This window comes from Fringilla coelebs (genome assembly GCF_963513975.1).
Source record: "Fringilla coelebs genome assembly, chromosome: 4".
NCBI classification, from domain to species: Eukaryota; Metazoa; Chordata; class Aves; order Passeriformes; family Fringillidae; genus Fringilla; species Fringilla coelebs.
This window is the reverse complement of record NC_140032.1, coordinates 27,529,980-27,541,994: the sequence shown is the minus strand read 5'-3', so window position 1 is coordinate 27,541,994 and position 12,015 is coordinate 27,529,980. Positions and strand designations below refer to the sequence as shown.

Below are 12,015 nucleotides of genomic sequence, written 5' to 3'. Positions count from 1 at the left end.
GTTAACACTATCCAAGACTGCCTGTGGGAAAGATTCACCTGGGTAAGACAAGATAAAAAAAGGGCCCCCAGGAGAGCATTATTCTTCTCTGGTCTCCCTTAGATAAGATGACTCGTTAAACGGCCTCCTCTCCGGACACACAGTTTACTGGAAGCAGCCTTCCTCCTCTTTTTTGACCAATCTGGCAGGGCCCACCTATCTTTGGTGAACACTTTTAGTTGCAACTATTAGCAAAACAAATGTCAAAGTCTTTGGGCACACCAGGCAGAGGGCCACAGAAGCAGTTCAGCCTCCATGGTGGAGTGAGACCCAGCAATGGGCAGCTTCATGCTGGCAGGGAATGCACTGGTGGGAAGTAGTGCATATATCCATGGAAACAGTGCAACTGGTCTGCAAGGCTGACAGCACAGGTGGGAAATAAAATGAAAATCTATGCTCTTCCTCCCTTCTCCTCTGGTGTAAACCCCAGAGCTCTCAGGAGGGTTTCCAGCTGTGCAAATCAGCTTTGGAAGGGTCTTGGTTCCTTCACCTCTTTTTGCCAGGTAAATACAGCACCCTCAATGGCCTCCAAACTATAATACCTGCCTGGGAAAGCCTTTCAGGCTTGGCTGGATGTGGAAAGGGGTTTACAAAACCATTAGCTTAATACTTGTTTATTTCTTAAATTCAGAAAAACAAGATTAACTAGAAAATGACTGTATGCATTCCAGGCACAGATCCAGAGACAAATCACTGCAGATTTGGTTTGATCTACAGTCACCTAATTCCACACCCTGGCTTAGGATTTCTTTTGTCGGATGTTTTTTTTTTCCTTCACATCTGGCTCTCTACTGCAAATACACACAATATAGCAAAATATATACAGCTTCAATTAACACTGCAATGATGCCTGTAACCGTGCTCAGCAGACTAAGTTTATGTATAACAGTGCATGGTAAAGGACAGTATTACAACAACGTTTCAGATACACAGTGGTAGTAGTGAGTAAAAGAAAGAGAAATTACTGAAGTTGTCCCTCTCTCAGCCCCTGCACAATACAAACAGCTAACACATCTGATCTGCTCCTCTTCACACGCCACTCAAACATCTTCGCGTACCAGGAGAGGCTGAGTCGAGGAAGCACTGCTGCCCACCGAGTTAATCCTCACCGAGTGATCGGGAGCGTTTCCTTGACTGGGAGGTGGGGTTGAGAAGTTGGCATAAACCTGCAGAAGCCAAAGACTGGTGTCAATACTCTGCAGACTGCTCCCTTCACACATTCTTGGAGAGCATTCCTTTCTTAGCCTTTTCCCACTGTGTACTATACACTGCTGTGGAAAGGTTCCAGCTCAGGAGCTTCTTTGCAAATCAAAGCAGTGTCTCAAGGTCTTGGGCTTAACTGCTACTTTAAAGAATCATGAAGCTCAATCTCAGTTACTAAAAACACTAGCTTCCAAACACTGCATGCCAAATTTCAGCTGAGCTCAAAAACAAAAAAGAAATAGCTCAGGTTATTACTAAGCTCCCCCAGAAATCTCACTAATAATTCCTTCAGATTCTTGCTTTTGTTTTAGTAATGCCTGCACCTGCCAAAAATACACTACAGGATGCAATCGAACACCAGCAGCTTTCAGTTTCCTCTTTTCTCAAATTGTCAGGAAGCCATGTACTCTCTGCCCAAACAAGGCATCCAGAAGGTAAAAAGAAGCTTTATTTTTAAATGAGGTTTAAATGTACTTTTGTAAACCCCAGTAACACACAAAGTTACGGAGAGAGAAAATCCAAGTTTAGGATGTGCCTCTAGTTTTTCTTTGGACAGTTTTTTCCAATTGCCTGCTCAGAATAAGTGTTCACTATGGAACGGTTGAAAGAGCAGCACACAGTTTGTGAGAACATACCTCCAAGGTTATGTAAATGGTATTAGAGGAGGGAAGTGAGAAGATACAGAAGAGTGCCAAAGGCTCCACCCATTCATCCAATGGCTTTCCTAATAAAAACTAATTATATTTATTTCTGAGATGTTTCCCAGATTGATAGAATTTTTGTAGTTTAGGATAAGATGAATTTATGCAGTACCACTGCATTTTGTGACATCAAAATTGTCGTGACAGGTCTATTGTGAGTGAGAAACATCAGTACTGCAAAAAATGTTCTGCAGTTAATAAATGTTGGGTATGGGCTTAGATAGATGCTGTCTAATGGAATAGCCCAAATATCTTTCCTACTGCTCAGACTGATGCTGCAAAGCTACATAAGTAATACCAGAAATGCAGTGCCTGGGCTCTTTGCTTCTCACTGTAGTGTTACATCTTGCTTGAAACTGCTTAATCCATAACTTACCCGGGGGGCATTATCTGAAAGCTGCTGCTCTATCATCTGTACAATTTGTTTAAATGTGGGTCTCTGTAAGGGATCAGCATCCCAGCAACTCTTCATTATGTCATACCTGTAAAGACACCAAAATTAAATACTGCTCATGAAGAAATCCTTAGTTCTTATCTCTCCTGCATTATTATTTGAAACAAAATCGTCGCATCTTCTCTAAATGACTTTAAGAACAGGAATGTTGCTGCTAACACCAGTGTTTGTGACAACAGAGAACTCACCACTAACGGGAGACTCTGGACACAGTGTTCTTTGACAGCTTGTTAAATGCCAATCCAATTACAAAATAGTGAATTAGGAATGTCTCATAAAGAAGATCAGTAGCCAGTCCTCTTGCTGTCAGGAAGTAAAGCACAAATGCAGATGCTGTACAGTCTGGTGATACATCTCACTGACTTCTTTATCTGAAGTAAAAATGTTGAATTATGTTCTGTGATCTGTCAATAATTTATTGACAGAGAGCAGGTGCCATGACAAAGTGATCAGATGGCACAAGGCATGAGCGTATTTCATTGCTTGTAACAACACAGGCATGAATTCTGCTAGTTAAGAGTACATGAATTATTTAAAACATGAAAAGAGCTTCAAAAAATTACAATGGGGCAGTGCAATGAGCCTTAGTGCAAGAACAGAGGCTTCCCTTTCTTCACATCTTTACTGATGTTTGGATGATTGGAGGTGCTGGTTGCTCACTTACATTTCAGGTGGTGCACACTCAGGGCTGAACATCCTGTATCCTTCTTTAATCATTTTATAGAACTTGGAGTCCACAGGTATCCCTGGATAGGGGCTGCTTCCTGTTGAGGGACCAGGGGAGCAACATGATTTCTGCATCTACAGTAACCCCCAAAATGAAAACAGATATGAAGTACACATCTTGAAGGAGCTTACCTAAAGAAAAGAGCTCCCAAAGCAATATCCCGTACGACCAGACATCACTCTCAAAGGTGTAGACGCAATTGAAAATACTCTCAGGTGCCATCCACTTCACAGGAAGACGAGCCTTTCCGGGGAAGAGAGAAAAAATTAAGACAATGGACATAAGGAATAAAGAATTGACAAGGTAAAATCAACTTGTTCTGGTTTTTTATGTGCATTAAATATTTTTAAAATCAAGAAGTAGCCAACCAAAAAAGAAACTTTTAGCATTTTAGAGTCTCCGAGTGCTGCATTGCTAGTGATCCTTCTTTCTGTGGGTCTACCAAGCTAACTGCTCCTTACACTCTGATTTTCTGAATACTGTCTGACTCCTTCTGTCTAGTTAATAAAGGATATTGGGAAGTCAGAGGAAAATAATATTAGTGATCATGGCATGGTTCCTTCAGCACATTAGCAAGTCTACTTTGGTGGACTGGCTGGCACAGGCAGACAAATAAGATTCACACAGTCAAGATACTTCAAGGCTTTAGTCAATACATTAGCTCCTTAGTCTATCAGTAGAAAAATTTAAATTCAAATAAAAGTAATATATATTAATATATATATTTTGGGCAGAAGTGTTGATCTGCTGGAGGGCAGGAAGGCTTTACAGATGTATCTGGACGAACTGGATTGATGAGCCAAGTCAGTTGTATGAGGTTCAATAAGGCCAAGTGGCTCCTGCCCTTGGGTCAAAACAACCCTGTGCAGTGTTACAGGCTGGCGGAAGAGTGCCCAGCAGGAAAGGACCTGGGGGTGCTGGTCAGCAGCAGCAGAACATGAGCCAGTGTGTGCCCACGCGGCCAAGAAGGCCAATGGCACCCTGTCTTTATCAAAAATAGTGTGGGCAGCAGGAGCAGGAAAGAGATTGTCCCCCTGTTCTCAGCACTGCTGAGGACACCTTGAGTGCTGCGTCCAGTTCTGAGCCCTTCACTACAACACTGACATTTAGGTACTGGAGTGTTTCCAAAGAAAAACAACAAAGGTAATGAAGAGTCTGGAACATGAAGCCCTACAGGGAGCAGTTGAGGGATCCGGAGTCATTTATCCCAAAGAAAAGGAGGCTGGGGAAGACCTTAGTGCTCTCTGCAGCTACCCAAAAGGAGGCTGTAGCAAGGTGGGGACCTGTCTCTTCTACAAGTGACAGGACCACAGAAAATGGCCTTGAATTGTGCCAGGAGAGGTTTGGATTGGATATTAGGCAAAATTCTTCACCCAAAGGGCTGCCAAGCATTGAAACAGGTTGCCTGCAGAAGTGATGGAGTCACCATCCCTGGGCATATTTAAAAGATGTGTTAGATGTGAGGCTTAGAGAAATGGTTCAGGGGACTTGGGAGTGCTGGGTTAGCAGTTGGAGTGAATGATCTAAAAGGTCTTTTACCACCTGAACAATTCTATGATTCTGTGATTTTTTTTAAGTTTGTGTGGGAATGGAAAGATCCCTTATGAAGGCTAACTGGAGCAGAAGAAAGGACACAGGAAGCCTTTGCATTTGCTTCCACCTTCCTCTCCTTGGTTTGCCCTTTCCTTGTCTGGTTGTAGGAGCTGATCAGACCTCTGTCTTTGGAAGAAACCAGACCTCTTTTTTCCAATGATCAGAGGGCTTGAACACATCTCATGTGAAGAAAGTTTGAGAAAGCTGGGGTTATTCCATCTGGAGAAGAGAAGGGAGACCTCACTGTGGCCTATATAAAGAGGACTTATAACAAAGATGGAGAGAGACTTTTTACTGGGGCCTGTGATGACTGAACAAGGAAAAATGGTTTTAAACTGAAAGGGCATGGATTTAGATTGGAAACAAGGAAAAAAAATTATGATGAGGATGGTGAGACACTGGAACAGGTAGTCCAGAGAGGTTGTGGATACTTCATCTGGGCAACATTTCCAACACTGAAGATGTTCAAGGTCAGATTGGATGGTGCTCTAAGCAACCTGATCTAGTGGAAGATGTCCTTGCCCATGGCTGAGGTATTGGACTAGATGATCTTAGAAGGTCTTTCCAACCCAAACCATTCTATGATTCTGTGATTCTATGAACTCTGGAAACTTAAAGGATAACCTAGACAAATAAAACTCAGTTGCACACTTCCCTCCTAAGGTGCTAGTCTAAACTTCCTACTCCCATGACTCTTTATGATCAGGCAGCTCCTGACCTGACCTTGAGCCTTAAAGTAGCTTGATTACACTAAACATTACTCAATATTTTGTCACAGCAGGCACTCATGAATTATTTCAGCTCCTATTGCTCCCTAACCTGAACCAGTGGCTGGTACTGACATTGTTTTGAAGAAGACCAATAAATTTGTCTGTCTCACAGCCTAAAATAAGGATGCTGCAGGTACCTGAGACATCAAGGCCTGCTGGGTAACAGCAGAGCATCAGCGTTATGTCCTACCTGAGGTACCACAGGTTGACTGAAGTTAACTGCGTGGCAAACAGCTTTGGTGAGAGATGCTCAGGTGTGGCATTTTCTCTCTTTATCAGCTTGCCAAAGCCAGGACAGGTAAGCTTTAGTTCACGTGTCATCAAGCCCCTAAGTAATGACCAGCCCCTCATCATTAAGATCATGGAGGCCTCAGCTGAACTGGGGACAAGGGCTGCCTTGCTGAACGGGGATCTTCTCCTTTGAAAAACTGTGCAAGTGAAAGCATACATATCTGAAGGCAGCAGCTGGCTGCACCTATCTGACACAGATTTAAAACACTAAGCCAGGCAGCATAAATCAGTCTGAGATGCAAAATACCCATACTTCATAAACACTTCCCCAGCTTAACCACAGAGAAGCTCGAATGTCTTTTGTAGTAGGGCTCTTTTTACTGCTCTGGCACTTTAAAGGGGACTGCAAGTGCTGCCAAGGTAATCTGCATCACTTCAAAGTGCCTTTGTACCCCTCCAGAGGTTTAATAGGTACTTGTGAGGTCGGTACTCTTCTACATGGGAGGTTTTAAACTTTCCTCATCAAAATATAGTGTCTTGTTCCAACCCTGTCACAGGGTTTGAACTACAGCTGCAAGCTAAAGCTGTGTTTGTTACACATATGAGGTTAGGATGTCTCTACTGAATCAGAGGAAACCAAGACGGTTTTGCCTCCCATTGATGCTCTAATCAGTAAATTCACACTTCAATTTTCCCTTACAGAAAAGGAGAAGCCGCAAAACCCTGATTATTTAGATATTTTTAAAATAAACTATTAAAATAAACTATAATGGACATATAGTGCAATGCCCAGGGAAAATGTTTCCAAATAATTCCAAAATTTAGCGCTAGTATACTAGAGTATTTCCATGTCAAAACTAGCAATTACTTACAGAGCAGTACCTTTGAGTACGTTCATGTATAATAAGAAGACTGGACATTATATTGGTGCAGCAAAAACATTTCTTCCACTACAACATACATTCAGCTATGAGCACATATTTTCCAGTATAACAAGTATAAACCAAGGATTTTGTCAGCACACACATCTATGTCAGAAATTTCCCCTCCCAGCTAACATGGATATATATATAGAGAGAGATAGATAGATATATATATACACACACCAGAACTGGAAAATCCAGATTTCCATCCAAGTAAAAAAAACTTTTATTTGCAAATCGAGACAACAGGAACTTGCTTAACTTAAAACAAGTGCATTAAGTATCACATATACTTACATTTCCTTTGACCACGTAATTTGAGTCATTCCTTATATCTCTTGCCAGGCCAAAGTCACAGATTTTTGTAATTCGACCGTGAGTTAGAAGAATATTTCTTGCAGCCAGATCCCTATGAATGCACTAAATAATAGACAAACAAACAAAACTAGTTGATAATATCTCTAACAGACTTGGTTACATGTTTGCTTAGCTATGTAACTTACTGTATTATGCATTTTAAGGCAAGCTGTAAATCCCAATCAAGCCATGTTCTAATAAGTTTACTCAGATGAGTAAACATTCTGATCTCGTATCTTTACAATAATACATCAATCCACAATAAGGTTGTCTATGCATTTAGTTTAGACAATACTGGTCACAGTCATTGAACTTTGCAGTGTTTCACATTCTCACCTAAAATTTAATGTACTTTTTTCTGATTTATCAAAATCATCGCTGGCCCATATATATGTTTCTTAAAGAATGGAGGTGATTCTCTATAAAAATGATTTCTTCTTTCCTCTGGAAAGAAGAGCATTAAGCTTCAGCTTTACTGATGGTATTTACCATGCAAGCCACAGCTGTCTAAAATATAAGACAGTTCAATTTTTCTTTATTCTTTGAAATACAGAACTTTTGGAATTTCTAGCCAAAAAATGACCCAAAATATCAAAGGTTATGAAAATCAAGCTGAGAAAGTAACTGCAGGTTGCACAAGTAATTTAATCTCTGTCCCTTTAGCCTGCTTACACAAGGAACGATTTTTAGTAGTTCCACTGTTTTGGTAGACTCTCGTTCACCTCTGTATAAAATGCATTCTGCACTTTGCATATGTAAAGCTGTCATACAGCTTTACATGAAGCAGTAAAGCAAAGGAATGGCCAAGAGACAGTATGGCTGTGCCTTGTTTCTCCAGAATCAGTGCAGTTTGCATTGAATATAGAAACTCTGTCCAAGAGAGGAAGCTCTGATGAAGGCACCGAGTGCTTAAGGCAGTTGCCCTCCCAGAACAAGCTCCTACCCCGACTCCTGCACAGCCCTGACAAGTTGTGGAAGAGCAGCTGGGCACTCTGCGTGCTGGTCTTCATGGACCCTCCTGCCTCAAGGATGTGAGGCAACCTGAGGTACCTTATCTACCAGCCCACAGCAGTCTGCATTAACTAATTAAACTGCTGGAGCCAAAAGAGTGTAAGTATACAACAACTGAAGAGGACCAGTAACACATTAGTGCACTGCAGTTTAGTTCTATGATATAGGTGTTAACTCGGCACTGCCAGAGCAATACTGTGCATTCCTCCCCATCCTCAAGGTGAGGTGACGTTACATTCTTTACTGTCTTTGCTATTTAATGCCTCTGTGTCTGTAAAAATGGAAGGACTATAAAGAAGTCACCAGGAATAATACATAGTGGATCCAGGGGCTACTCTCTAGGAAAACAGAAGAAATACAGAATGAGTGTGCTAAGCACTGCATGGCCTCAACAGTGAATGATGCAAGAGTGTGGTTAATCTGCGTATCATCTGTATTATGGTATGTTTGCATGCCAGGCCTTCTTTTGAATGTGTTGATAGATGAAAAATAAACTAAAGGGAAGCTTATGCTTTGATTTGGAAGAAGGAACAGTGGGAGAAAAAAAACAAGTGCAAAAAGTTTTAATGTGCACTTCCCTCAGAGCAGAATTTGAGATATATTTCCCAATAGTAACACAGGACTCCAGGATTGTCTTCCTTTCCTTGAATTGCCTAACTTTGGTTTTGCACTTTATTTAAGGTGCACCTGTAGTAGTTACAGTAATTATAATGTTTACATGTTAAATAGCACTTTTGCAATAAAATGCAAGAGTAACCACAGGGAGATACTAATTATGCTGTGCATAAGACTTCTTTATAAATCCCCTTCTGTTATGCAATACCTCTCCTATGAAACCCAGAGGAATGTCTATCATGTTCAGTTAGCCAATGAAGATTTTTTGTGGGCCTCTCAGCTGATATTATCTTTCCAGAAAACTAAAATTCAAGACATCTCCTGTGAATTAAGCCATGCTTAGAAAAAGGAGCACACAATGTGATATTTCCCCTGTTTAAGGCAATATTCTGCATGAGAGTAGTAGGAAGTGCAGTGTTGTTTAAAACTCATGCAAATAGATACATTTGCATTGATTCTACTACCCTCAGCAGTGGATATGCAATAGCACTGCTTCACACTGACCTCTCTTTTAGGGGATGTAAAACATCACTTTTGGCCAATAAGCACTGTACACAACTCCAACACCAGATAAAGCTTCAGATATTAGAGGGAGCCTATCAGTTTGCAGTGCTTGTTGAAAAGAACATAGAAATATTCAGCATTTAAGCATACAGACCACATTAAAACACTGAAAGTGACAAAAAATTCTTCTGTCCATCTCTGAAAAATGCTTAACTTACATTTTTGGAGGCAAGGAAGCTCATGCCCTTTGCCACCTGGTAAGAAAAGCTTAGCAGGTCTTCTACATCTAAAGCAAGTTCATCATCTTCCGGCATAGAAAGAGTAACATCCTGATCAGTGTAGGATCCTACACAATGTAAACAACAACAGCTTTTGAGTTAAGCAAGTGTAATCATGTAGAAATCATGCAGAGTTGTTTTGACATTAAACAAAACAGTAATTTTAGTAAGTACCAGTCTAGAATCACATAAATAGCCCATCACCAAAAAGGAAAAAATAATCCTTATACTCCATTTAAGTGTGAAGAAATACAGGACACTGTAATTTAGCATATTGTTCTTTTTCAAGCCTTCCCACAGCAATTACTGAGTTTTAAGTGTCCCTATTCACAAAGGACAAATATGCTAAAACTGAACAAATCCATGAAGCCTGTCTTCCTGCACTCCCATCAGCAAACAGAACTCCTTGTCACTAAACTCACCAGACTTCACAGGTCGTTTTTTGTCAGCCTTTGGTGGGACTGCATATGACACTCCTGGTTTCATGTCCATGTACTCATTGGCAACATCACTGTAGCGGCAGCAGAACAAAAGAAACATAGTTTAGTGAAAAAGGTCTCAAAAGCTATCCAAACAAAAAGCCAACATCAGGCCCAGCTTCTGAATAATTGATTTACAGATGATCAGTTGACTGAAAATTCGGGGAATGCCTGTACAGAAAGAGAGGTTTGTTGGTTCAGTTAATGGTACAGCTCAAAGTTTGGAGTTTGGCTCAGGTGAGCAAACAAAACCATTCATATAAACACTGTTTATACAGACTTTATTCTCCTTATATAAACATCCAGATGTTTCACAGGATCTGCTAGTCCTTCCTTTTTCTGCTTAGGCCAACTTCTACCAGACTATTTCAGCAGTTCAATTGGCAATTGAAATGCAGAAGACAAATGGTAAAAAATGTCAAATTCAGAAATTCCCAAGTTCCATAGGGGATTCATATGTATTTCAAAAGATCAGCCAAGGCTTGGGACAGGCATGTGCTAGATTCTTTTAAGTTTAAATTTTCTTATTGCTATATATAATTAAAATGTACAGATTTTCATACTATATGTTTTATAAATATACAGTTAGGCACCTGATGATGGATGTACTTTGGTGTTTTTCACTTCATTACCATAAGAATTCATATACTTCCTTAGCCTGAAACATCTGCTTAGTTTAAGAACAATGAATGCAGCCACAGAGCTAACATGGGAAGGGGCAATGAGATCACCAATAGCTTTAGTTAACACCAGGAACACATCTGACACATTCAGCAGCAGTAAATACTAACATGAGAATCTTGTAAATACTCTGCTGTTAATAACTCAATTTACAATTTGCAGTTTGTAAACTCAATTTACAATAACTCAATATGCTTAAACAGCATGATCCCTTCACTGAACAGAGGGCACACCTCCAATGGCAAATCACAGCCTCATGTTCATCACCCCAGTGGTCCCAACCTCTCTGGGGCATCCACAGCTACCTATTTATGGCCAAACAACTTCACCAGTACTATGTCTTGCTGGGATAAAGAACTTTTCCAGCTCCTTGGGTCTGCCTGCTTCTTTTGTGACTGCCAGCACAAAGTAACGGGCCCACTGGGGCAATAAAAAGACTAAAATTTAGAATGAGCAGGTATTTTAATGGCCCCTAGGTTTTGGTAAGCTGTCTCTCACTTTGCAAACGGAAGGAAATCTGCTTGGAAACGCCCTTGGAAAGAACTCTGGGATGGTATATAAAACACAGCAGTTAAAAATATACAGGAGAATTAAGAACAAGAGCAATCTCAGAGCCACAACACAGGTTGTTTCACCACAAAACGCAGTGAGCTGTCAGTGGCAGCCTGCTACTGACATTTTAAGACACTGGTTTGATTTTTTAAAAAGTCATTTCTGAAGGCAGGAATTTGGGAGAACTCAGGGTACTAATGGCCTGACACTGGGGAAATTGTCATTCAAGCTGCCAAATAGGCACTACCAAAGTTTAATAACAAAAAACACAAATATGTACAAAAATTGGAGCCAAGGAGGTGCATGAAATAACTGAAGAAAATTTGATAAAGAAGAAAAACAAAGAATGCATACAATCCACTCTGTATATAATGACACTGTTGGAATAAACCACCCCCTGAACAAATAGCCTCTTAATTAAATTGTTTTCTTGTGCAGCAGAGAATCCTCAAAGCCTGCTGCATTAAATGTTTTTCCACACCTCTTATCCATAATAAACTTTGATTTCTCCTCCTTCCCAATCTTCTGAAAACACAAGTACATTTCAGCAGGTCATACTTACGCTGCAGGCTCTGACTGATGCAAAAGGTTCTCATAAACAGCTGCATCTGCATGTTCTTCATGTTTTGGACAAATAAATGAATCTCGTTTCCGTCTCAGAAAATTCAAAAGATCGCCATAACAGCAATATTCTGTAATGACCAGAGTGGGACCTGTAGATGCATGTAAGGTTTAGAAAGCTGGTGAGTATTGGTTTTAAAGCAGAAAACCATACATAAAGCTAGCATTCAGTGAAGCACACAGCCTGAACTATTAAAAAATCACACTGTCTAGCACTGTCTAGACTTGAAAAGTTATAGAAAAGTAGCCCAGCATTTTCCCTTTAACAGATGAACA

General features: G+C 40.5%; 1 protein-coding gene across 1 annotated transcript in view; it reads right to left on the bottom strand.

Moving 5' to 3' along the window:
* Nucleotides 1-774: 774 nt before the first annotated feature.
* KIT (KIT proto-oncogene, receptor tyrosine kinase) overlaps nucleotides 775-12,015 on the bottom strand; it is a gene marked incomplete at its 5' end in the record, with an annotated part of 37,234 nt that continues 25,993 nt past the window's right edge. The window contains 8 exons of the mRNA XM_084204003.1: nucleotides 775-1,205; nucleotides 2,320-2,425; nucleotides 3,062-3,161; nucleotides 3,256-3,367; nucleotides 6,939-7,061; nucleotides 9,347-9,474; nucleotides 9,829-9,917; nucleotides 11,681-11,831. Coding sequence (XP_084060129.1) covers nucleotides 1,080-1,205; nucleotides 2,320-2,425; nucleotides 3,062-3,161; nucleotides 3,256-3,367; nucleotides 6,939-7,061; nucleotides 9,347-9,474; nucleotides 9,829-9,917; nucleotides 11,681-11,831 — 935 coding nt within the window. The 3' untranslated portion in view covers nucleotides 775-1,079. The remainder of the gene's footprint in view (nucleotides 1,206-2,319; nucleotides 2,426-3,061; nucleotides 3,162-3,255; nucleotides 3,368-6,938; nucleotides 7,062-9,346; nucleotides 9,475-9,828; nucleotides 9,918-11,680; nucleotides 11,832-12,015) is intronic.